We start from the raw sequence: 24,632 nt of genomic DNA, 5'->3' as shown, positions 1-24,632 counted from the left end.
AGAGTTCATTTGAATTGTTTCTTTATACCTGCAGAAATAGCGAGGTGGTAGCAGTTAAATTAAGACACAGACCTGTTGATTTGAATATCTTTTGACTCCAAGTGACAGCACAGCAACTGTGTGTGATCGCTATGGATTGTATATAGAGAGGGCCAAAAGAAAACTGCATCTAATACAGCTTAGTTCAAACTAAAGGAAATATCACAAGAGTTGAAATCTATTTCTCTAGACAACACCACCCTGCATCATATTAGCTAAATGAAATCCAATCCTACGTGTTTCTTACTAATTTTGGGATGCTGATTTCAAAAATAGTGCTTGTTTTGCTCTAGCATGTCACACTTTCTAATAAAATGTGCTTTTCATAGCATTTCTGCTTTTGACAACCATTTGTAGGGTGAAGAAGTCTTGTATTATCCTTTAATCACAAGATAAACTGACATGAATACATGATTCCTATCTTCCTCTGAGCTAGATTATAACTATTTGTTCAATTCTCAGCCGATTTTCACTTGTATGAATGATTCTGGAAACACTGTTTTATGCCTAATCCTGATTTCAAGGTTAAAATTGTGGCTTGTGAAAGAAAAAAATGCAAACATGACCCTGATGTTTTCTGCTTCATTCTTGGGTGTTTTACTAGAATTTACATAAAAATTACAGATTTTTATAAAACAAAAAAGCTTATGTATAAACTTGTTTTTGCAGACTGTAAGTTAAATGATTAATTTTGAATACTCTATCATTAAAAGCAAATCTTTTATTGATATGTAAATTAAAACAAATGTTATTTTGTAAAAAAAGAATAAAAAAAACTAACTGTACATGGTGGAAAGTTATGATATTTTTTGAACTCAGCATCATTACGAGTTCATCATATCATTTTTGCAAATCAAGATGCAGGGCTTTGTAATAGTAGTGTACCAGTTATGTTATCTAATTAAAATTAACTTGTAAAAACTCAAGTAGTCTTTCTTTGTGGTGCCATAAGAACGATTTATAAAAGGTTCCAGCTATTACAGTTCATCGTGTGGCACATGAAGCTGTCTGCCGTAATCAGTCACTTCACTGTTCATGAAAGTGTCTTGGTTTTTTAAAATCTCTGCTTCCGAGAGTCTTCCATCACCATCTTGGTCCATTTCCTTTATCAGATGAATGGCCTGTTCAACATTAAAGAAAATGTTTTTTTAGAACATCTTGTTAAAGATGTAAACAATACATCAGCGGAAGAATGGCACATTGACTGACTTCTTCTCGTGCCGAGCCATAGCTGTTGGGAGCGACCCAGCGGAGCTGTTCATCCCTGTTGAGTTTTCCATCCTTATCCTGGTCATAGAGATCTTTAAAGCGCACCGTTTCCTCAACCTCCCACTGCGAGGGCTCTTCCTGCTCTTAAACACAGATAAACAAACTTACATGTTTCTGATAATAATTTACCACACTCCTGGAAAATATCTAGATGTTAACACCTCACATAAATCTGTATAGCAAAAGAACCTAATGGTAAAGTATGCGATTGATGTAAGAATGCAAAACATATCTGTAAAAAAAAAAGATGCAAAATAGATCCATAAAATATAAAATTCTACAAAAATGCTGATGTAAATGTAATGTTTAGCAAATCTCGAAATGAAGATTCACTTTTCATACTGTACATTAAAAATTTTATACTGCCTAAATTCAACTATTTAAAATGTCTAAATTTTAATTTTTCCATTTTCTTCACTATTCAGACAATATAGTGTAGAAATTTTATTTCACCCATTTATTGGTTACTGGACTTTTTTATAATCACTAGTGTAATGACAATGTATACTGTTATCAGAATCAGAATGAGCTTTATTGCCAGGTATGTTTACACATACGAGGAATTGGTTTTCGTGACAGAAGCTTCCACAGTGCAACAGAATGACAGTGACAGAACAAAAATACAGATAATAAAAGAGGAATAAAAAAATAGCGTATTAACTATGTACAAATTGACAATTGTATGTACAGGTATATTACAATAGACAGTTTTGTGTGTACAAGTATATTATCCCAACATAGTCATACCATTTGCTCTGAGATCTCCAATGAATTCACTCAAGCTGATGAATCCATCTTTATTCAAGTCATATTCAGAAAGCACATCTTCAATGGCAAAATCCTGGGGTAAATGCAACCACAAAGCACACAGTTAACATAAATGTTTAATCTCTAACTTATTGCAGCTTCATTTTATACTTACAGCCATGTGGTCCACTTCAGACGGATGAGTAAACGCAAGGAACTCAGTTAAGTTCAGGCCAGCTGAGCCATCCATATCGGCAAAGTCAAAACGTCTTTTTTCCTTTGCATGGAGCTGTGAGTGAATAAAACATTTTTTCAATCACCCAAGACCTTTCTTTGCTGTTCCACAATATGAAATGTTAATAAATTATGCAACATACAAATCTGAGAGACTCCTCCTCAGGGTGTTCAAGAACAGCATCTACATCAACTTCCACAGTATGACCATGCAAGACCATATTGTATTCGTCCCAAGATACCACACCATCATTGTTGGAGTCAAACTCAGGGAAGCGTTCCTCAGCATCATCCAACGCATATGTCCTGTACACCCTCTGTATCCATAATGTGATTTCCTCTAGAGAAGCAACAGAAAATGTTTCTTGAGCAGCAAATCAATATATTAGAATGATTTCTGAAGGATCATGTGACAATGAATGCTGGAGTAATGGCTGATGAAAATTCAGCTTTGCAGGCATACAGTCATGGCCAAAAATATTGGCACCCTTGCAATTCTGTCAGAAAATGTAACTTTTCTCTCAGAAAATTGTTGCTGTTGCAAATGTTTTGGTACTCACATGTTTAATTTTTATTTATTTTTTTTGTTTGCATTGGAACAACACAAAAAAGACAGAAGAAAAGTCAAATCTGATACAATTCCACACAGAACCCAAAAAAATGCACTGGACAAAATTATTGGCACCCTTAACTTAATATTTGATTTTCCCCTTTCGAAAAAATAACTGAAATCAATCGCTTCCTGTAACCATGAATGAGTTTCTTACACCTCTCTACTGGAATTTTGGACCACTCTTCTTTTGCCGACTGCGCCAGGTCATTCAGATGTGAAGGATTGCTGTTTTTAGATCTCTCCACAGGTGTTCAACTATGGGATTCAGAGCTGGACTCATTGCTGGCCATTTCAGAACTCTCCAGCGCTTTGTTTTGTTTCGGAGTGCTTTTTGAAGTGTGTTTCGGGTAGGGGTGTGCGATATATATCGTCTGCTATAATATCGTAATTGTTGTTTTAACGATGTGCAATTTGACAATATCGAGCATATTGCAAAAACCAAACAAAACACGTAAAGGAGTGCACGCTTACATTAACCTACATGGTGATGAAGCGGGTTAAACAGTGCATGTGCGCATTTAGAGTGTGTTCTTTCACTGCATGATTCTGTCTATTAAAATGCATTAAGAATGATCGCAAAATTCAAGATATGTATATATTTACGTTTCATGCCGTTTTTTCTTCAAAAATAAGCATGATTACAAATGTGATATTGATTTTATACAACAGTTCAATAAATAAGTTACTATTAAGAAACTTACGTTTTAGACACCATATTGCCTGTTTTTGCTCCATTTCGCCGACAAAAAATTATTCCAAACACAGCCACAGAACTGTTTTGCGTCTCTGAGCAACATGACAGTGCTTCGTTCCTGAATTAATCAACCGTTAAATAAATATTTTATTATTATTTTAAATAAATATCAGTATTCAATGTTTTATGTTTAAAATGTCAAACAAATATGCATTTCTAACTGGTTAAAGCACTCCATGTCCCTCTGAGCTGCATTAAACAGTGTGTAAATACATCTAAATGCCACTTCAGATGCAACTTCTGCGAAGATTCATTTCGATGATACTGGTCTCATTTGTTTGGTAACAGCCTAAATGTGTATCATCTTAATTGACTGATTAAATGTGACAATGACTCAAAAGATGTACACTTTTAGTAAAAAATTGCTTTATTAAAAGGTAAAAATCTATTTAAACAATTGAAAAATTGAATTAATCACTGATGTGAACTGACTACACAGAATATGAAGAATATCAAAAACTCCACGGTAGTCAGATATCAGCACAATAACACACTCCTGGGGTGATGCTGCACTTCTCTCTAGAAATATGGCACATAGTCTAAGAGTTCGTACTTGTCTAACTGGGGCCCAGGTCAGGAAGCAGACAGACTGGCTAAACCGACCGTCTGCTAGCCGCCACACGTAACAGAAGTCGGTTAATTCTCAGCACATAGAGACTCTTTCACTTAGATATCACACTATAGAGACTGTGTCTGTTCCCCAAGCTAGAAAATACAGAAAACAGCCAAACCAAAGTAAGAGTAACAATTTAATTGATGTTCAACAAATAAAAAACAGATATAATACAGATAAACAAATGATAAAGCTTGGCTTATTGAATATTAGATCCCTTTCTACAAAAGCACTTTTTGTAAATGATAGGATCACTGATCATAAACTAGATGTGCTTTGTTTGACAGAAACCTGGCTAAAACCAGAGGATTACATTTACTTTAAACGAGTCTATCTCTCAAGATTACAGTTACAAACATGAACCGCGTCCAAAACGTAAAGGGGGAGGTGTTGCCACAATTTATAGCAATATTTTCAGTATTTCTCAGAGGTCGGGTTTCAAGTATAATTCTTTTGAAGTAATGGTGCTTCATATAACGTTATCCAAAGAATGTTTGTACTGGCTACTGTATACAGGCCACCAGGGCACCATACAGACTTTATTAAAGCATTTGCTGATTTTATATCTGAGGTAGTGCTGGCTGCAGATAAAGTCCTAATTGCTAGTGATTTTAATATCCATGTTGATAATGAATGAGATTCGTTGGGATCAGCATTTATAGACATTCTCAACTCTATTGGGGTTAGACAACACGTTTCAGGACCTACTCATTGTCGAAATCATACTCTAGATTTAATACTGTCATATGGAATTGATGTCAGTGGCGTTGAAATATTGCAGCAGAGTGATGATATCTCAGATCATTATCTAGTTTCATGTATATTCCATATAGCTAAAGCTGTAAAGCCAACTCCTTGTTACAAATATTGTAGAGCCATCACTTCTACCACAAAAGACTACTTTAGAAATAATCTTCCTGACTTATCTCAATTCCTCAGCATATCCAATAGCTCAGAACAACTTGATGATGTAACAGAAACTATTGACTCGCACTTTTCTAGCACTTTAGACACGGTTGCTCCTTTACGTTTAAGGAAGGTTAAGGAAAAGAGTCCAACACCTTGGTATAATGAGCACAATCGGGGCCTAAAGAGAGCAGTCCGGAAAATGGAGCGCAGCTGGAGAAAAACAAAATTAGAGGTATTTCATATTGCTTGGCAGGAAAGTACCCTATCCTACAGAAAAGCATTAAAAACTGCTAGATTTGCTTACTTTACGTCTCTTTTAGAAGAAAACAAACACAACCCCAAGTATTTATTTAATACTGTGGCTAAATTAACAAAAAATATAACATCAGCAGGTGCAGACATTACCCAGCAGCACAGTAGTAATGACTTTATGAACTACTTTACTTCCAAGATCGAAACTATTAGAGATAAAATTGTAACCATGCAGCTGTCAGCCACAGTATCGCATCAGATCTATGTTCCTTCTTAGAGAAAAATGATATATGTGAGGATTTCCAGTCAGGTCTTAGACCATATCATAGTACTGAGACTGCTCTCATTAGAGTTACAAACGACCAGCTTTTATCATCTGATCGTGGTTGTATCTCTCTATTAGTGCTACTGGGTTTTAGCGCCGCGTTTGACACTATCGACCACAACATTCTTTTAAATAGACTAGAAAATGATGTTGGCATTAGAGGAAGTGCACTGGCATGGTTCAAATCGTACTTATCTGACCGCCATCAATTTGTGGCAGTAAATGAAGAGGCACCGTACCAATCACAAGTGCAGTATGGAGTACCTCAAGGCTCAGTACTTGGCCTCTTACTTTTCACGCTTTACATGTTACCCTTGGGAGATATCATTAGGAAGCATGGTGTTAGCTTTCACTGTTATGGTGATGATACCCAGCTCTATATTTCTTCGCGACCTGATGAAACTTACCAATTTGCAAAACTAACGGAATATATAGTTGATATCAAAAACTGGATGACTAGCAATTTCTTACTGCTAAATTCTGAAAAAACAGAGGTGTTAATTATTGGACCAAAAACTTTTGCATGTAATAACCTAGATTACTGTCTAATACTTGATAGCTGCTCTGTAACAGTGTTAGTTTCGTTGACGAATAATTTTCGTCAATGACATTTTTTTCACTGACAACAACGAGACGATAACGAACGAAACCTCTTTTTGAATGACAAAAATTATGACAAATCTATTGACATTTTCGTCAACGAATAAAAACGAGACGAAAATGTTAGGAAGGGACGGTTTGGGAAAAGATTCATTCAGAACGAATCCGCTGCATAGAAGGTTAGATGCGAACATATGAACCGGCGGGACATAAGCTAAAATACACTTGCTGCACGGCGCATAAAACGTTCAAAAATGTCAATATGTGGGAGTAAGAGGAAAGCAGACATATGCATAAATCTGACGACACAAGAGAGAACTCAATTCGGTCCTGTTTTCTGAGCGCAGACACTGAAGCATACACACACAGAAAGCGTGTCTCACAGCGCGTGAGTACTATCTCACGTCGCATGAACGGAGAAATACACACAAAATGATGTCGAAATGTCCGTTTGACGAGTATTCACTCAAACACAGCTGTGAATGTAAGCAGTAGGGAGAACGGGTATCAGTAGGCCTACATTTGCATCCGTCACCGTCCATTCGGTTTTAAAGGGATAGCAGCCTAATTTAGTTGCTATTGTCTGAGCCATTGATGTTAATAAAGCAACAAAAGAAAGATATGCAATCACTCACTGCTCTTGACTGAAAAACTTTAGTTTAGTACCCTAAAGATTAATCTAAATTTATTTATAGAAATAAATATATCTGCTTGAAAGAATGGTAAACAAGTTGTTATAAAGAATGCATAATTAGCCTATATAACCATTGGTATTTCATTAAAAAGAAGACCGTATTCTTGTTATTTATGAGAAGTGGTTTTATTTAATTTTAACAAAGGCATGTTGTGTGTCACCGCAGTTAAATTGCAGTCTATCATGATAAAAAAAAAAAATCAAACCTATATAATGAGTTTGGAAATTTTAGAGAAATGCTGTAAATGCACTGTAACTAAACCCTTTAGATTTTAGCCGACTAAATTTACTGTAGATTTAGTCGACTAAAACTAAAAACAATTCAGATGACTAAAACTATATGGCATTTTAGTCAAAAGACTATGACTAAAACTAAATCAAAATTTGCTGTCAAAATTAACACTGCTCTGTAAATTCTTCGTCATCAGCCAGGAACCTAGGGGTACTTTTTGATAGCAATCTTTCCTTCGAAAAACATGTTTCTAGCATTTGTAAAACTGCATTTTTCCATCTTAAAAATATATCTAAATTACGACCTATGCTCTCAATGTCAAATGCAGAAACATTAATTCATGCATTCATGACCTCGAGGCTAGATTATTGTAATGCTTTATTGGGTGGTTGCTCTGCACGTTTAATAAACAAACTCCAGCTTCTTCAAAATGCAGCAGCTAGAGTTCTTACTAGAACCAGGAAGTATGACCACATTAGCCCGGTTCTGTCAACACTGCACTGGCTCCCTATTAAACATCATATACATTTTAAGACCTTGCTAATTACCTATAAAGCCCTGAATGGTTTGGCACCTCAGTATTTGAGTGAGCTCTTATCGCATTATAGTCCTTCACGCCCGCTGCGATCTCAAAACTCTGGCCATTTGATAATACCTAGAATATCAAAATCAACTGTGGGTGGGAGATCGTTTTCCTTTTTAGCGCCCAGACTCTGGAACAATCTACCTAACACTGTCCGGGAAGCAGACACACTCTGTCAGTTTAAATCTAGATTAAAGACCCATCTCTTTAACCTGGCTTACACATAATACACTATCGCATTTCTATAATTCAAATCCGTTAAAGAATTGTTAGGCTGCATTTATTAGGTCAACCGGAACCCGGGAACACTTCCCAAAACACCTGATGTACTTGTTACATCATTAGAACAATGGCATCTACGCTAATATTAGTCTGTTTCTTTCTTATTCTGAGGTCACCGTAGCCACCCAGATCCAGACTGTATCCAGATCAGATGGTGGATCAGCACCTAGAGATGACCTCTACAGCCAGGACACCTAGATGAGCCCCAGAGACTGATCCCCAGTGAAGACCCTGTCTCCAAGACGGCCATCGGGACAAGACCAAAGGAACCAGATGAGTCCTTTGCACAATCTGACTCTGCTTTAGTCTAGAATTAAACTGCTGATTTTGTCTGGCCAGAGGAGAATGACACTATTTCGACAAACTAATTCCCCATCTAAATACTGTAAAGCTGATATAAAGCCCCCCTGCTTTATATCAAGCCGATGTAAAGCTGCTTTGACACAATTTGCATTGTTAAAAGCGCTATACAAATAATACTGACTTGACGACTATATTGCCCACACCTGTTACTTGCCACAAGTGTGTCTAAATACAAATTACAGGAGCATCACATGCTTGAAAAGCAATTATTTCTTACAATTTTGACAAGGTGCCGATAATTTTGTCCAGACCATTTTTGAGTTCTGTGTGAAATTTGATAAAGTTTGACTTTTCTTCTGTTTTTTTGTGTTGTTGCAGTGCAAACAAAAACAATAAGCACGTGAATACCAAATCATTTGCAACTGGAACAATTTTCTGAGAGAAGTGTTGCATTTTCTGACAGAATTGCAAAGGTACCGATATTTTTGGCCATGACTGTATATTACAGTTTAACATCTTTAAATTCTAGGTGGGCATTAGAGACAAGACATTAGAGTCAATCAAACCAGAACTGACCTGGAGTCAGGTATTTATCAGAGTTGGTGTCAATCTTCTTCACTATCTCCACCAGTCGCTTTCGCTGCTCAGATGGGCTGAGTTTCTGTATTTCATCTTTGTCCTGAAAAACAGTGATAGTTACTTGGTTGAATGAAATTGGATTAATAACTGTTATTAGGAACCATAATATTGATACCTCTGAGCCAAGGAACATATTTGCATTATGTTCATGGTTATGTTTGCCTAAATGATCCTCTTGGACAATTTGTTTTCCAATTGCTCCTGATGCACAACAAGCCACCAGCAACAGGAGAGTTGTGTATCTAATCTCTAAACCTGATAAACACACAAATACAAATAAATTAGACCCCATCGTTGATCTTGAGTGCCCTCTTGTGATGGGATGGGCTACAAATTTCCATATCAAAGCATCTTGATGATAGAGTATAACAAAATTGGTTCAAATTATTGCTATGCATGGTTAAATAAAACTATGCATAACACACAGTATCTCACTTTGTGGTAAGATGATTATTTTATATTGTGGGATGCATTTTAGTTTGCCTGTCGCTAACCGCGAAGTATTTTTACTTTAAAAACCAACTACAAAACGCCGAGACATGCAAATTCATATCAAAACTGACACTCTTTTGTCTTTTTATTTAAGGCAAACATAAGAAGAATTCACCATACGTGTTTAAGAAGCAAAACACTTACATTTACAAGGCTGATAGTTAAAGATTTCAGCTGAACTTGTTGCCATGATGCGCTCCAGTCATCTGTGCTCTCACTCATCGGTTTCCTGTGTGTTCAACTAATTTCTTACTGCCACCTGCAGGGCTGGAGGACATGCCTTTCTCAAAAAACTAAAAAAATGAAATCAAAGTTTAAATATCAAATGAAAAATCTGTATTTTTATATTAGATCAAACAAAGATAAAGAGGTACAATTTGAGCGATTCTGATTCATGTGGAAGTATTGTTTTAAAAATGCCACGAGAACAACAGAAATAGAAAACAATGTCATACAGACACATATAGGCCTATGTCTGTGACATACAAGAACAAATATGGTACAACTTTACGCAACAAAATCATTCTTGCTCACAACAAGTTTGAAATCATTTTTAAATTTGATTTGGAGTCAGACCATGAGAAACTTTCCCATTAAAATTGTGTTGCCCAATTATTATTATTTTTGATATTATTATGTATTTTGTTGTTTTCTTGTTGTTTTGTTTTGCGTTTATTGTGTAGGCTAATGCAAAATTAATAAAATACTTTAAAAAATCTGTTTATATCAGTTGTGTGTCCCACATTACAACAATGCTTTACCGTTCTCATTGAAGTGTATCATTGTGTCAAACTGTCCAGAAATTTTCAAGGTTTTTCAAAGGAAAACATTTTGGAAAAGAAAGAAATTAAGTTGATATAATTAATCACATAGCATATAAAATATTAGGACCATTATCAATAAAGGCACAAATGCATAAAATGGCAACACTGACTGTTGTGATACAGAAGCAGGGTAGACATCCCAGGTTGTCAGGGATAATTAATATTATCAAGTCAAGTCAAGTCAAGTCTGCTTTATTGTCAATTCTTCCACATGTACGGCACAAACATACAGAGAATTGAAATTGCATTACTCTCAGACCCTTGGTGCATACAGTTAACATTAAACACGTTCAAATACAGATAATACAGTTTAAACATATGTACATACAACTATACAGCTATACAAATGAGGACATTGTAGAAAAATAAAGAAATAGATAAGGCACATGGCAGAATAGATAGAGTGCAAACCAGTTAAATAAAAACGAAACTGTGCAGATATATTTGTAGTGCAAAAAGAGCTTATCAATCTGAGGACATTGTAGAAAAAAAAAAAAAAGAGATAGATAAAGTGGCATAAGGCACATGGCAGAATAGATAGAGTGCAAACCAGTTAAATAAAACAAAACTGTGCAGATATATGTGTATATGTATAGAGTATATATATAGTGCAAGAAGAGCTTGTCAGCAGGGAGAACAGTCCTTATATCAGACTATCCGAAGAGGTAGTTTGCAGTCAATGCTGGATGAGGTAGTGATCAGTCCAATGCTGCACAAGTGACAGGTGCTGGGGGGGTGGGGGGCTCATAGTGTCAGAGTTCAGTGTTGCATGGGGTAAAAGAGGGGAGGGGGGGGCAAGGACGGGAGGGAGTTCAGCTTCCTGACAGCCTGATGTATGAAGCTGTCCTTCAGTCTGCTGGTCCTCGCCTGGAGACTCCGCAGCAGACTGAAGAATGAGCTTCTTCAGTCTGATGGCAGCAGACTGAAGAAGCTGTGTGTCGGGTGGGTGGGATCACCTGCAATGCGGAGGGCTTTACGGGTGAGACGGGTGCTGTAAATGTCCTGGAGGGAGGGGAGAGAGACACTAACGATCTTCTCAGCTGCTCTCACTATGCGCTGAAGTGACTTGCGGCAGGATGCGTTGCAAGCGTCATACCACACAGTGATGCAGCTAGTTAGGATGCTCTCGATGGTGCCTCTGTAGAAGGTGCACATGATGGGGGCCGGGGCTCTGGCTCTTCTCAGTTTGCGGAGGAAGTAGAGACGCTGCTGTGCTTTCTTGGCCAGTGCTACAGTGTTGTTAGTCCAGGAGAGGTCCTCAGTGATGTGCACACCCAGGAACTTGGTGCTGCTCACTCTCTCCACAGTCGCACCGGTCAGATGGTCAGAGGGGCATGCTGAGTGTGTACTCTCCTGAAGTCAACAACAATCTCCTTCGTCTTCTCCACATTCAGAGAGAGATTGTTGTCACTGCACCACCCGGCCAGGCGGCTCACCTCGCTCCTGTAGTTTGTCTCATCTCTGTTGCTGATGAGACCCACCACAGTCGTGTCATCCTCAAACTTAATGAACAGGTTAGAGTTGTGTGACGGTGTGCAGTCGTGGGTCAGCAGAGTGAAGAGGAGGGGGCTCAGCACACATCCTTGGGGGGCCCCAGTGTTCAGTGTGATGGTGCTGGATGTGTTACTGCCAACCCGTACTGCTTGAGGTCTCCCGGTCAGGAAGTCGAACAGCCAGTTACACAGAGAGGTGTTGAGCCCCAGCTGGACCAGTTTGTGAGTGAGCTGTTGAGGGATGATTGTGTTGAATGCTGAACTGAAGTCTATGAACAGCATCCTGACATATGAGTCTTTTTTGTCCAGATATGTGAGGGCTGGGTGGAGGGCAGTGGCGATGGCATCATCGGTCGAGCGGTTGGACCTATATGCAAACTGGAAGGGGTCAAGTGGGGGAGGGGGACAGACTTGATGTGGTGCATGACTAGCCGTTCAAAGCACTTCATGAGAATAGGAGTGAGTGCTATTGGACGGTAGTCATTGAAACAGGATGGAGATGACTTCTTCGGGACTGGAATGATGGTGGTAGCTTTTGAAGCTTTTGTGGGGACATTATACGATATATATTATACTGAAGCTGGGTAGTAACTGATTACAAGTAGTCTGCATTACGTAATCAGAAAGTAAATTGGCTACTTGTAATTAGATTAAATTACATTCTAAAATATTTGTAAACAGACTACAGTTCTTTTTTATTGATTACATGATTGCATATTATTCACACAATAGCAATAAATTCTGAATAATTTATTGATTCTCCATAATTCCTAATTTTCCTCTTTTAAATGCTCCTTTCTAAACTACTGTTTATACACTCAGAAAGTCTTCCAGTTTTGTGGACATTCACACAAAGACCAGTCAGAAGTCAGGTGGCTACGCCGTATTTGACCACTGGATTTACAAAAATCATTTCAGGTTTAAGAAGTGTTTCAACATTGTATCAACTATGAACACATTCATGTTTTTCTTCCAAACACATTAAAATGCACAAATTCACGTAATTTCTTATTTAGACTAAATCATGTAATGCATTCCCAACTCTTTAACCTTTTTTGACCTAATATATTTTGCAGTGCTCCTGAGATTTTAAAATAAATATTTTAATAATTAAGGATCACATTTGCACGTTCACACTGTTACACTCTTAAAAATAAAGGTGCTTCACGATACCAAGAACCTTTTTGTCTAAATGGTTCCATAAAGAACTTTTAACATCTGAAGAACCTTTCTGTTTCACAAAAGGTTCTTTGTGGCGAAAGAAGGTTCTTCAGATTATAAAAAGGTAAGCAAGAGACTGAATAGTTCTTTGTGGAACCAAAAATGGTTCTTCTATGGCATCGCTTGAAGTACCTTTTGAAGCACCTTTGTTTTTAAGAGTGTAGCTACCTGACATAGTTAATGGTCACATGACATTAAACATTTTTTTATTTAGATTGATGTTATTTTAAAATAACATATGGAATATATTTTCTTACTCTTTGTATTTTTATATCAGTATGGTACATAATTGTCCTATTTAAATCAATGTGATGAACGAGTTTGGTTAAAAGTAATCAAAAAGTAGTCTGATTATGAAATGTTATGGATTACGTTACTAGGCCTAACTACAATTGTTGTCGTGTAATTTGAAACCAGTTAACGGACTACAATTTGTAAGTAATCTACCCAGCTCTGATAATTTAACAATAGGTGCGCTTTTTTAGTTTTGGTTGTGTTTTCTGACCTCTAGATGTCGCTGTTTCTCTGTAATCTTTTACACTCTGATCTCAAGCAGGAACTGACGTTTGTGTCTACGACTACATGAGCAAGTTTTCCAGCTGGAGGAACATGTCCAGCGTCAAAGATCGGAGAGTCTGAAGGTGGGAATCGTCTTTTATTCATACAAACTCTTACAATTGATTTAAGTTTACCCGCCAGCTCTCCTCGGAAGTATAGTCTGTTGTCTGAGTATTTGCGCTGTTTGTTTTTCTTCTGCTAGTGTTTACACTTTTGTCGGCGCGTGAAGTGAACATTTGCACAAACGTTGCGTAAAAGTTTTGGAAACAACTTTCTACAAGGGATCTTGTGTTGTAGTGTTAATGTGTAGGTTTATGAGATGTTTTCCAGTGTCCTGGCAGAATATTTATTGATTATAGAAATATTAATTTGTATTTATTGGCAGTCTGGTGTTATGGTAACGTGGCTTCTTTGATTATCTATTTTGTTGGATACTTTGCATCCTTTATAAACTTTGGTTTGATTTTTGAAATGTCTTTCAAAGTGGTAAGTCGGGTTGCATTTCTATTTTGATGACTTAAATTGGACAATATTTCACATAATGCACAATCAATTCCTGTTGAGTTCAGAACATGTTAATGAAGGTCAGTGATGAAGCTCAAGTCTCCGCTGCACCTTCACTAAAAGGATCAAGCCTAGAACACTTCTTTATCCAGTAGGATTTTAAATGAATCCTGTCATTCTCTCATCTGTTTTCAAAGTTAAAATCTTATTGCTGATAAGTTTTTATGCAAGGAAAAATGTTTACTTGGACTGCAGTTCCACTTTTTTCTCATTTCCAATGAGTTGAAATAGCACAGTTGATAGTATGTGTAATAATTATAGTCTCTGAATGTTTCTAATAGGAAGAAAAGCTCTTTTGTATACCACTTGGAGTTAATGTTATTGTGGTAACTGACTGGAGAAGCAGGTTTTGTCTTGTTTTTTGCCTTTTGCCAAGGATAACTGAAACAGGCTTGTGTAATTTTGTGGATTCGGCACATATGGCTTCTTTAAAAGTTCAACTGTAATGGTGGCATGTAATCGTGCTGTTCCTGCAGTGTTGCTTCATTGTATTTATATGCATGAATCATGTACCTTGGGTATGCTAGTTGGATATACATATGCTACTTATTTTTTGTTTTCTGTCATGTTAACTCACTATATTGTGTTTACTGTAAACTTGTAATGACAGCTTTCACACATTACAAATGCTGTATTGTTTTGTCTGTCATCCATTTACCCTTCTGGACATTCTCACCGTCTTGGGAACTATTTGTCTTCCCTTGACATGTTTTGCAAGTGCTTGGAAAAGCATCTCAAACTAAACTTCAGACTCATGCTTTGTGTTCAGTATATTTCTGAGGTGTAAAAGGTAACTGATATTCTTAAAGTGACACGCTTTCATTTAAAAGCCATATGCATTATCTAGTTATTCATTTTTGTCTTGAGCTTGACTTCTGTACTTTGAACAGCTCCACTGAAGCTTGATAAATCATTTTATTGTAAAGTACGAAAACATTTTTGCTGACTTCCGTTATGATTTGACACCACCTTTGAAAGGCTTTCCATTCGTGGGTTTTCAAATGCAGAAATAAGTGATGTTTGTCATTGTTAAAACAGTGCAGTCAAGCATGCACCCTGAGGGGTGAGAACCGTTCCCAGGAGGTTTGAGCTACAGAGATTTGCTAACTTTGAGAGCACTGAATATGCAACCTGATTTTATACTTCTGACATAAAAAGATAAGGAGAAACAGTAATTATATTGCGCTCCACATGCTTCAACCATTTGCCCTGAAGATCTGTTGGGTTGTAAGTCAACACAATATTGTTTATAGAAGGTTTAGCACTGTAAAATGTAAAATTGTATATATGTGTGTCTCGGCAGTTTTGAGCTCACAGATCTTCATGATTTCATAATATAACATATTAAAAGATTTAAGCATCATCTTTTTGCACAATTGATGCCTTACTGATAAGACATGCTTGGTCTCTTCTGTGAACATTGGTCAGAAGAGACTGACCCCTCTGGATTGCATGCTAGATTCCTTACTGTACACAATGGCCTTGGTGGAGTATTGATAGCCAGACTTGGCAGCATTGATGCCTTTGTAAAACTTAATCAAATTGTATGACCATTTCCCAACATATCTTGGTGTGTGGCGTGTTGTTCTTGGATTATTAGTGGTAGAGGTTGGCAGTTTCACCAAAATCTTTTATCACTGTATGAGTAATTTTATATTATGGTAACTATATAAATAAGGCTTTAATTATTATTGCTGGAAATTCAACAAAAAATATTTATACAGCTATTAAATAAGGGTTTTTAATAGATTTTTTACATCACTCATGCAATTGTTTTTTGTTTTTTTTAAGATAAGAAGATTGTTATTATATAGCATCTGCGTCATGCAAATGAATCTTATTATGAAATTAATATTATTAAATGGATAGTTCAAACTATAAATTCTGATTGCATAAGCAGCATTTGAAGTTGTAAAATAGTCTATGAATTTATACCTGCAAATGTACATCTGTTAAATTCTTTATGAACTCCAATCCTTGATTATGAGCCGTGCTCAAAGCCATTGTAAAATACTCCGTAAACACACACTTCTGACCTCATTACAACAGCAATTGCATCATCAGCATTTAGCAGAACAACCATTATGCTAAATGTTGCTGAAGAACTACATTGCTTGGCAGAATAATTTTTTTAATTATTACATTTTTGTTGTTGTGCCTGAATGTCAGTTAGGCCTAAATCTTTTTACTAATGCATCAAGTTGCTTGTTAACTGTAATCAACTAAACTCTGCATTGCAGTTTGTATAACACCCCTGAATGACACATTCCTCTCTGTCTTGACTTGTTAAAGACACATCTATTTTAAATTATAATATATGAATAATCAATTAAAATAAGTCCTGCCCTTTTTTGTGAGGTTTAGCACCTAATCAGTGGAGCTGTGAATAAGGAGCTGAAACCCTACTCTGAGTTTGCAACTAATTGGTTCCATTTCAATTGTAAGCTGGCATGTCTTGGGCCTGTAAGGCACAGGGAAATGTCTGGTATGTGCTTGCAACTGCCTGCCATTCACCCATTAAATCTAGATTTTGAACACGCCCTGACTGGCCACTCACATGAACTCTATTTTCCTGCTGACGTTTTTAGCATTTCGTAATCTAAAGACTTCTCCTATTCAAAATATTCATGATGGTTTTGTCAGATTCAAAACATTTGATTGTCAGATCATATGAAAGATTTTCCATGATCCTATCAAATATGACGGCATTGTGCATCTTTTGTCAGGCTTCAGTTGCTGCTGAGTCAATTTTCTATTCCAAGGTGTAGGGTTGCATTCACCCGTCTTTTCATGTTTTGCAAGGGCTTTCATACTGAACATAAGAACAAAAAGGATTCATTCATTTGAATCATGTCAAAATGTCACAATAGTGTTGGTGCGTAATGGACTGGATCCATTACTGTGAGTGAAAGAAGCTCATATTTGTAAACACACCATTGTGAACAGGAAATTTGATGGTTAAAATCCCCCAGAGCGACTTATATTGATGACTGCCTTTACAAATAGCACTACCAGTGCATCATCATAGTTGGCGATGAACATGCAATACATCTTTTGAAATCATGAGTTCCTGATACTAAAATGTAATATTCTCTCAATTTCCTCCTGTAGGCACCTGTTGTAAAGTTCCTGTCGAACCCAGCGGTCTCCCCATGTACGTAGCAAGGCAAAGCTGACACCATGGCCCACATGTCCAGTGGCAATGGGTTTAAGTTTGACAGGCCAGCCTCTCCGGGGGTGGTCCGGCCCAAAGGGATTGTGGGAAAGGAGGAGGCTTTACGTATGGAGTTAGAGGCCTTGGATAAAATCAAGCGTGAGAAAAGGCACACACTACCAGCCACAGTGCCTTCTGTTAATCCCCTTCCCAATCCATCAGCACAAACATCCACTAGCCGGCAAGAGAAAGACCTCATTGTGTTCTCTGAATCAGAAACACAGAAGAAAGAACAAAAAGACAAATTTGAGGATATTGATTTTGAGAAGCTGACCAAGGAGGAGCTAGAAAAGCTGCTTCTGGATGACAGTTTTGGCGTCAACAAAATGACAAGACCTTCCTCTTTGCTAGGTTGCAATCTCAGCGCGTCTTATCCTGGAGGACATGTATTCAGCCCTTCTTCTTTCCACTGGGCTCCCACCCCAACACATGCACAGACTCCAATCTTCCCCTCTGCTCCCTTCCCGAAGCCTCCATGCTCTTTCCAGAATGGTTTTAGTCCAGCTTTGTCTCCCTTTATTAGACTGCCAACCCAACCGACCCCCTTCCTCTCCTTTACACCAATCCAACTACCTGCAGCTCTGGTCTACAGACAGCCTGCTGTCACCCCAGAGATGGCCAAGCTGTTTGACAAGATTGCTAGCACTTCGGAATACTTGAAGAACGGCAGGTCCTCCTGCATGGAAACTGAATCAGGAAATGTCAAGTCCCTGGAGCCCATGCCTCAACCCTCAGAACCTCCCAACATCAGCCGTTTTGAGTGGCTGGACCTGGACCCGCTCAACAAGCGCAAGGAGGTCGAGGTAGAGGAGGCACTCACTGTATCAAGTAGACCTTTCATAGAGGAGTCTGGGACTGCTAAAGACCCATGGGATGCGGTTCTTCTGGAAGAACCTGAAGTTGTGGATAATGGCAGTCCCTCAGCACAGGTGAAGGGCAAGGTGACTTTAGCCACCCAACCCAGAAGAGCATCAACAGGGGCGGCTGTAACAAGAAGCCAGTCCCTCAACATACCTGCAACCTCAACGGATCACCACTCAGGCAAACAGGTAAGAGGAACATCCTTTCTGCTGACCCAGAACATGTTGGGAGCACTGTTTGTTTAGAAGTGATACCCCATCCTCTTGTAAAGTTAGAAAAACCTGCAATGGGTTTGTAGGAGGATGTAGAAATTATGCCAGCCAGGTTAGGGGTCGACCGATTATCGACCTGGCCGATTATGCCACCGATATTAAGCATTTTTATGATAATCGGCATCGGTCATTTTCAAAATAAAATGATAAAATTATTTAATTTTGAAACGCGCTATTTGGCTCTGATGCAGCCTGTCGGAACTCACCACTCTGTGGCCTAGAGCAGTCTCCGCCCACCGCGCATCTGATTTGTTGAGAGTCAGGAGTCCGACCAATCAACGTGGAAGACTAAAGGCACTCTCACCCCGAAAGCGCTTGCTAACTGGTGCTGCTTCATCACGCATCAGTTCTCTCTCAAAGGCAGCAGCAGACGTTGCTCAAGTTGCAATAAATTACAATCCACTACACTGAAGTTGTAAAAACCTCAATATTATCTATTTATGGTTTCCGAGATGGGGGAAACGCAGGGGGAATCCAGTCATATAAATAGCATTTACTGTATAACGCGGAGTCACGGAATTAGTCAAAGTTTGGATGAATTAATGAAAAGTAGGTCAGTACACTTAAATCGACTCATGATATGGACTATCTGTAAACATTAAGCTGCAAAAAGACTTTAAATATGAATTCTGCATGTTCGGCGTGTCTCTGTATATGTGAATGGCACAGACGCGCGGTTTTGACACACACACACACACACACACACACTGAAGTGCGCGACGCTCGCGGTGTTTTCCGCATCTGCCATGTCAGTAAATGAGGACATAAATACATGAACATCATCCCCAGAACTGCTCTGAGAGTTACTTCATGAGCATTTGACTGTTTCGTTTGAGTAAAACGATCGTCATATCATAAATAGGCGACAGAAACTTAAGAGGTCCTCATGGCAACCCGTCAAAATAAAAGTTTGGTTTATTTACTAATACTACTACAATTATTACAACTTTTGTTTAAAAGAACAATCACACAATACGCTATTTCTTACATGTTTTAATTTTAATAGTAAACACATTTGTTTGCCAAAAATAGAGTTCAACTCTCATTTGATTAAAAGATAAATTAAATTAATGTTTTATGCCTTCATTTGCACTGCACTGTAAATGAAAACTAATGGAAATTACTGTCACATAGGCTAAGATTAAGATACTGTTACATAGGCCAAGATTAGGATGACGGAAATTGGGACATTTCAATAGGCTATTGAACCAAGTGAGCCTATAACAGGCTATTAGTGTTATAGTTTCATTAAAATAGTTGCGGTCTTCTTCGCAACTTCTACAATGGAGCTATGAAGACAATTAAATTATTTACACGTATTATATACAATGCGCTTTTTAAATTAATCAACTGATGTGCATTAGATGATGAATTGAATAGTCTCCTCTTGTAGGTTATGATTTAGTCAACCGAAAATAATTAATGAAGAATTATGAGAGGTTATGCTATTACACATACATTTCTAACATGTAAATTATTGAAGCCAAATACTTACATTTCCCCAAGCTGTTTAGCTTTAGTATTTAGTATTCATAGGCTTAATCATGAAGCATACAGTGGCCCCACTTTTAACTCTCTCTTTATATATTACCCTTATTGTAGATGGATGCATGGGGGAAGACAAGAGTAAGAAGTGCAACCAACACTAGGGAAGGCCGTTTTTGTCAGAGCCCTTGTTATTCTTAATTTTGACATTCATTTTCACAACAGACATATATATCGGTTCAATATATCGGTTATCGGTCTACTTGGGCTGTAATAATCGGTATCGGCATCGGCCCTGAAAAACACATATCGGTCGACCCCTAAGCCAGGTATCACCAAATTCAAGCCCATTGTGTCTAATGCCCACATAGTGATGAACTTAATGTATATCCTGTTTCCCAATGTAGTCAACAATACATATTTTCGAAATTGACTATGAATTACATTTATTTTTTCACAAATTAAATTTTTTCTGGATTCAGTTTTTTTCCATTTTAATTTTTCTACACTCTTTCAATGGTTAAATTAAATTGTATTAATCAAAAAGCATTGATATTATTAATCAAAAGCATCTCTATTTAATTGATTTTATTATAATAATAATTTTTAATATATATATATATATTTTATATTATTTTTTTTATTTTTTTTCAGAAGTACTGTGTTGTGTATTTACATTTTTCTGCTAAATAAGTTCTGGTAATAATTTTTCTGCTAAATATTCCATTAAAAATAATGTTTTAATAGTAATTTTATTAGTAGTACTATTATTACATTAAGTAATATATTTTTGTGTCAGTTTCTTCGTTAAACCGAACCGAATGAGTTGCAGTGAAGAGTTTAAGTTTCTTTTTGTATATATGACGCTAATTTTACTCAAAAGAAATGGTAAAATGCTCATGAAGTGACTCGCAGAGCAGTTCTAGAGATTGTTCATGTACTCATATATTGAGGCAGTAGGGGATGAAAATACCGCGAGCGTCACGCGTGCTTCAGTATTTGTGTAGTAAACGATACCGCGCATCTGCGCCATTCACACAGAGATGCACAGAACATGCAGGATTCATGTTCACTTAATATTCACAGACACTAGTCCATACTGTGTTTTGATCTGATTTATCCATCCAAAATTTGGCAAATTCCGTGACATTCCGCGTTATACAGTAAACTCCGTTTTTAAGACTGGATTCCACGATTTCATCCGTGTTTTCCACATCACGGAAATCATAGGGCCCTGAACGTTATAGTGTTTTAAGAAAACAGTAAGTTTTAAACATAAGTTCCGTTCAGCCAAATGACGCTAAAATCAAAGCAGTGGAATGGCAAAAACACACAAGTTTTGTTAAAAGTTGGCCTTATTTTAATTTGAGCATGGTGTTGTATGCTGTATCCTGCACAAGATGCGAGCTGTTAAAGATGTCCAAGCACAGCATATTAATAAAAATGCTAAAAATATCTAAAAATAAACTTTAAAAAGACTAACCCCACTGAGTCCCTATGCCCCTAATCAACATTGTATTTTATAAGTGTCTCTCATGCTTGCATACATTCTAGCACTTTAACAAGAAAGCGGCAGTGCTCTGTGATATGACAGGAAGTAGCAGTTAAAAATGTGCGCGTATGGTTTTCTATTTATTATACCATGCCAATGTGGTAAATGTCTTTGCAAAATTCTCAGCTAGGGGCGATTTGCATCTTTCAATTTTGGATTTATTCCTCATGGTTGGTGCTTAGCTGCTTTCATTTTACCACCGTTTTATCTAAGCCTCTTTATCGTTGGTCTTAGAAACGTTGTAACTGATTGCCAAAATAAAGAACGGCTTCCTGAGAGGAATGTGAAACTTTGATTCCTTATGAGGAGGGTGTGTAAATGTGTTTTTTTTTTTTTCAGGAATCCCACTTCCTGTTTCATTATGTTTGTTTCTGACTAGGACAATTGACTGTTGTCACACATTTCCCACAGTACATGAAGAATTTGTGACTATAACTTCTACAACAGGGACAGCTTTCATCTAAGGATAAAATAGAGGGGTCAAAGGGTTCAGTCTTTGCACTTCCTCATTTCAAGTTTAAGTACTATCGTTATATTTCTGAGTCACACATCAGGTCTATTTCATACTAAAGGTAACACTGTCCTAGATAGTATTCTGTCTTTGTGTGTGTGTGTCTATAGCGAGGACTGCTGCTGGTCTCATTAGCACAGACAAGCCCCAGCTAGCTGTTTTTGCCCCATGGGTTCTTCCCTGACATGCCTGCTGCAGGGCCGTGCAGCTCCCAGTTGCCATGGCAGCTCTCTTTCACAGTGTGCGAAAGAGCAGCGAAACTAATCTGAGCTTTGGTTTTGGTGTACAGTTACTCTGCTTCATCACACGGAACACCAGATACGCTTATCACAAGCCCTGGATATTTCAGCCCTTATCAGCACTCGCATCCCAAAAGACCTGTTTGTTGTCGGTCTTGGTGTAAGTGTAAGTTCACTGTAGCCATTACTTCATGCTTGTGGTTTGGGCTACAACACATGATCAAAAGTGGTTTCTTTTCGAGTATGGTTGAAAGTATTTAGGATTAGTAGAGGAAATGCTTTTTTTATATAGCATATTTTTATTACGCAGTGTTCATAAAGCAAACCCAGATTATGCATTATCTCCTGATGTGGACATATAAAGTATTGGTGTCAAAGGTGGAGTTTTATGTTAATATTCACACAAAAAATATAATAATAATAAAAATAAAATAAAAACTATAGGTTAAAAAAATAATAACAAAATAAAATAAATAATCAAATATGTAGACTATTAATATAATATGCACGTATATAGTATATAAACTACTGTTTAATAGGTTGGGGTCAGTAAATATTTAAAATAGTCTCTTTAGTAGGGCTGCATTTATTTGATCAACGTACAATAAAAACAGTAATATTGTAAAATATTATTATGACTTAAAATAATCTATTTTAATATATTTAAAACTGGTTTATTTCTATGATGGCAAAGATGAATTTTCAGCAGCCATTACTCCAGTCTTAAGCGTCTCATGATGAAATTATTCTCATATGCTGAATTGGTCTTCAAGAAACTTTTCTTATTATCAGTGTTAAAAAATGGCTGTGCTGCTTAAATTCTTTCAAAAAGAAAAATCTTACTCGCCCTAATCTTTTGAACAGTTGTGTAATTAATACTGATATTAGACATGTGGCAGGTCTGTTAGGAGTGCATTGTAAGGCCTAATGCACAGATCCAATACATTTGACATGTCTGACACATATAACATGTGCCAAATATGCCTGGGAGCGTTCAGAAGCAGCCACATATTGATCAGACATCAATTGGACACTGAATTGAGTTAGTATGTTACTGCCGATGTTGTATAAGACGGGTATCATTTGTCATAGTGTATCACAACAGTCACTTAGCCCACACAGTAGCTCTCGTATTCAGACAATAAGGTGTTTTTGATTGATAAATCGACCATGTGGTTTCTGTTGTGTGTGCGTGTTATAAATGTGCTGTGAACCATTAACTTACCGTCTGACTGTCAACTTATCCTACATGCTGAAATGAAGTTTGCTTAATGTCAATGTGAGTATTTAGATTCATAAACGGAGCTCTTAGTCACAGTTTACCATCAAGCACTCTGTCGTCAGTGAAATGTTAAATCATGTGACGGAAGTTCAGTCGTATTTATTTAGTGGAAGTATTATCAGGTCAGTAGGGAACAGAGTTCCAGTTAATGAATATCAGTATTCTTAGCAACAATAGTAGAGAGGAAGTTGCATTTGCTGTGAATTCTATTACACTCAAACATAGATGATGATGGAATTTTACTTGTATTCAATCGAACACTAAGCTCATGTAAGACAGCTTCCTCCATCCTCTCATTCCTGAGTGTTTTTTTAATTGTTTCTTGGCAGATCCCTTATAAACTTTTAACCTGAGGAAAAGGTCTGTTTGGACTAGGAGAGATTGCATGTAGAGCAGAACTGTAAAACCGTAGCTCTAAGCAAAAGCGGATGAATAATTTGTGAATGTGTGTCACATGGCATCTCATTTTTCTCTGAGGTTAGGCCTAGAGCTTTGGCCTAGTAAACAGCTAAATAAACCATCATATCCTATGCATATATGTATTACCTGCAATAAAACATGTGACCTGCTCTTTTTATTTGAATTGATACTCTTGATTGTTTATTACTTTTATTTAATTTATGGTAAATGTGTCAGAGGCCGATGTTCTCATCAGAGACCATATTAAAAGAAAATTTCACAAGAATATGCCTAATCTACTCGTATTACTTTTGAGATTGCATGCATATAGTCTGCATGGTAAATGTAATTCAAACAGAAAATCTCTTTTTATTTAATTTCTTAGCATGTGAGCCATTATTGAACTGAACGTACCTTTAATTCCTAGTTGTAATTCCATGTTGATGTTCTTTTTTTGACCTGTTTCCTTCCTGAAGGAAGTCTCTTTTTTTGGCATTCCAGACATTCTTCACAATCTCAGTATCCTCTCACCAAATAGAGAGACTGTCTCATTCCACATTTGAACTGGGATGTTAAT

The 24,632-nt window shown here is 37.2% G+C and overlaps 2 protein-coding genes across 2 annotated transcripts in view; one reads left to right on the top strand and one right to left on the bottom strand.

Moving 5' to 3' along the window:
- Positions 1-612: 612 nt before the first annotated feature.
- Positions 613-9,815, bottom strand: rcn2 (reticulocalbin 2). The gene is made up of 8 exons (XM_079446249.1): positions 9,725-9,815; positions 9,204-9,343; positions 9,026-9,128; positions 2,433-2,629; positions 2,231-2,344; positions 2,056-2,149; positions 1,249-1,391; positions 613-1,160 (listed from the first exon to the last, which is right to left on the bottom strand). The coding sequence occupies exons 1-8, from the start codon at positions 9,768-9,770 to the stop codon at positions 1,017-1,019; spliced, it is 981 nt and encodes a 326-aa protein (XP_079302375.1). The 5' UTR covers positions 9,771-9,815; the 3' UTR covers positions 613-1,016.
- A 3,878-nt stretch (positions 9,816-13,693) lies between these two features.
- Positions 13,694-24,632, top strand: part of LOC306888581 (phosphatidylinositol 4-phosphate 3-kinase C2 domain-containing subunit alpha-like) — a gene marked incomplete at its 3' end in the record, with an annotated part of 37,549 nt that continues 26,610 nt past the window's right edge. Inside the window, exons 1-2 of the mRNA XM_079447002.1 lie at positions 13,694-13,759; positions 17,352-18,503. Coding sequence (XP_079303128.1) covers positions 17,421-18,503 — 1,083 coding nt within the window. The 5' untranslated portion in view covers positions 13,694-13,759; positions 17,352-17,420. The remainder of the gene's footprint in view (positions 13,760-17,351; positions 18,504-24,632) is intronic.

The sequence above is a fragment of the Barbus barbus genome (genome assembly GCF_936440315.1).
Source record: "Barbus barbus genome assembly, chromosome: 22".
Lineage (NCBI taxonomy): Eukaryota > Metazoa > Chordata > Actinopteri > Cypriniformes > Cyprinidae > Barbus > Barbus barbus.
Note: the sequence above shows the minus strand (reverse complement) of the source record. Positions and strands in the feature narration are given on the sequence as shown.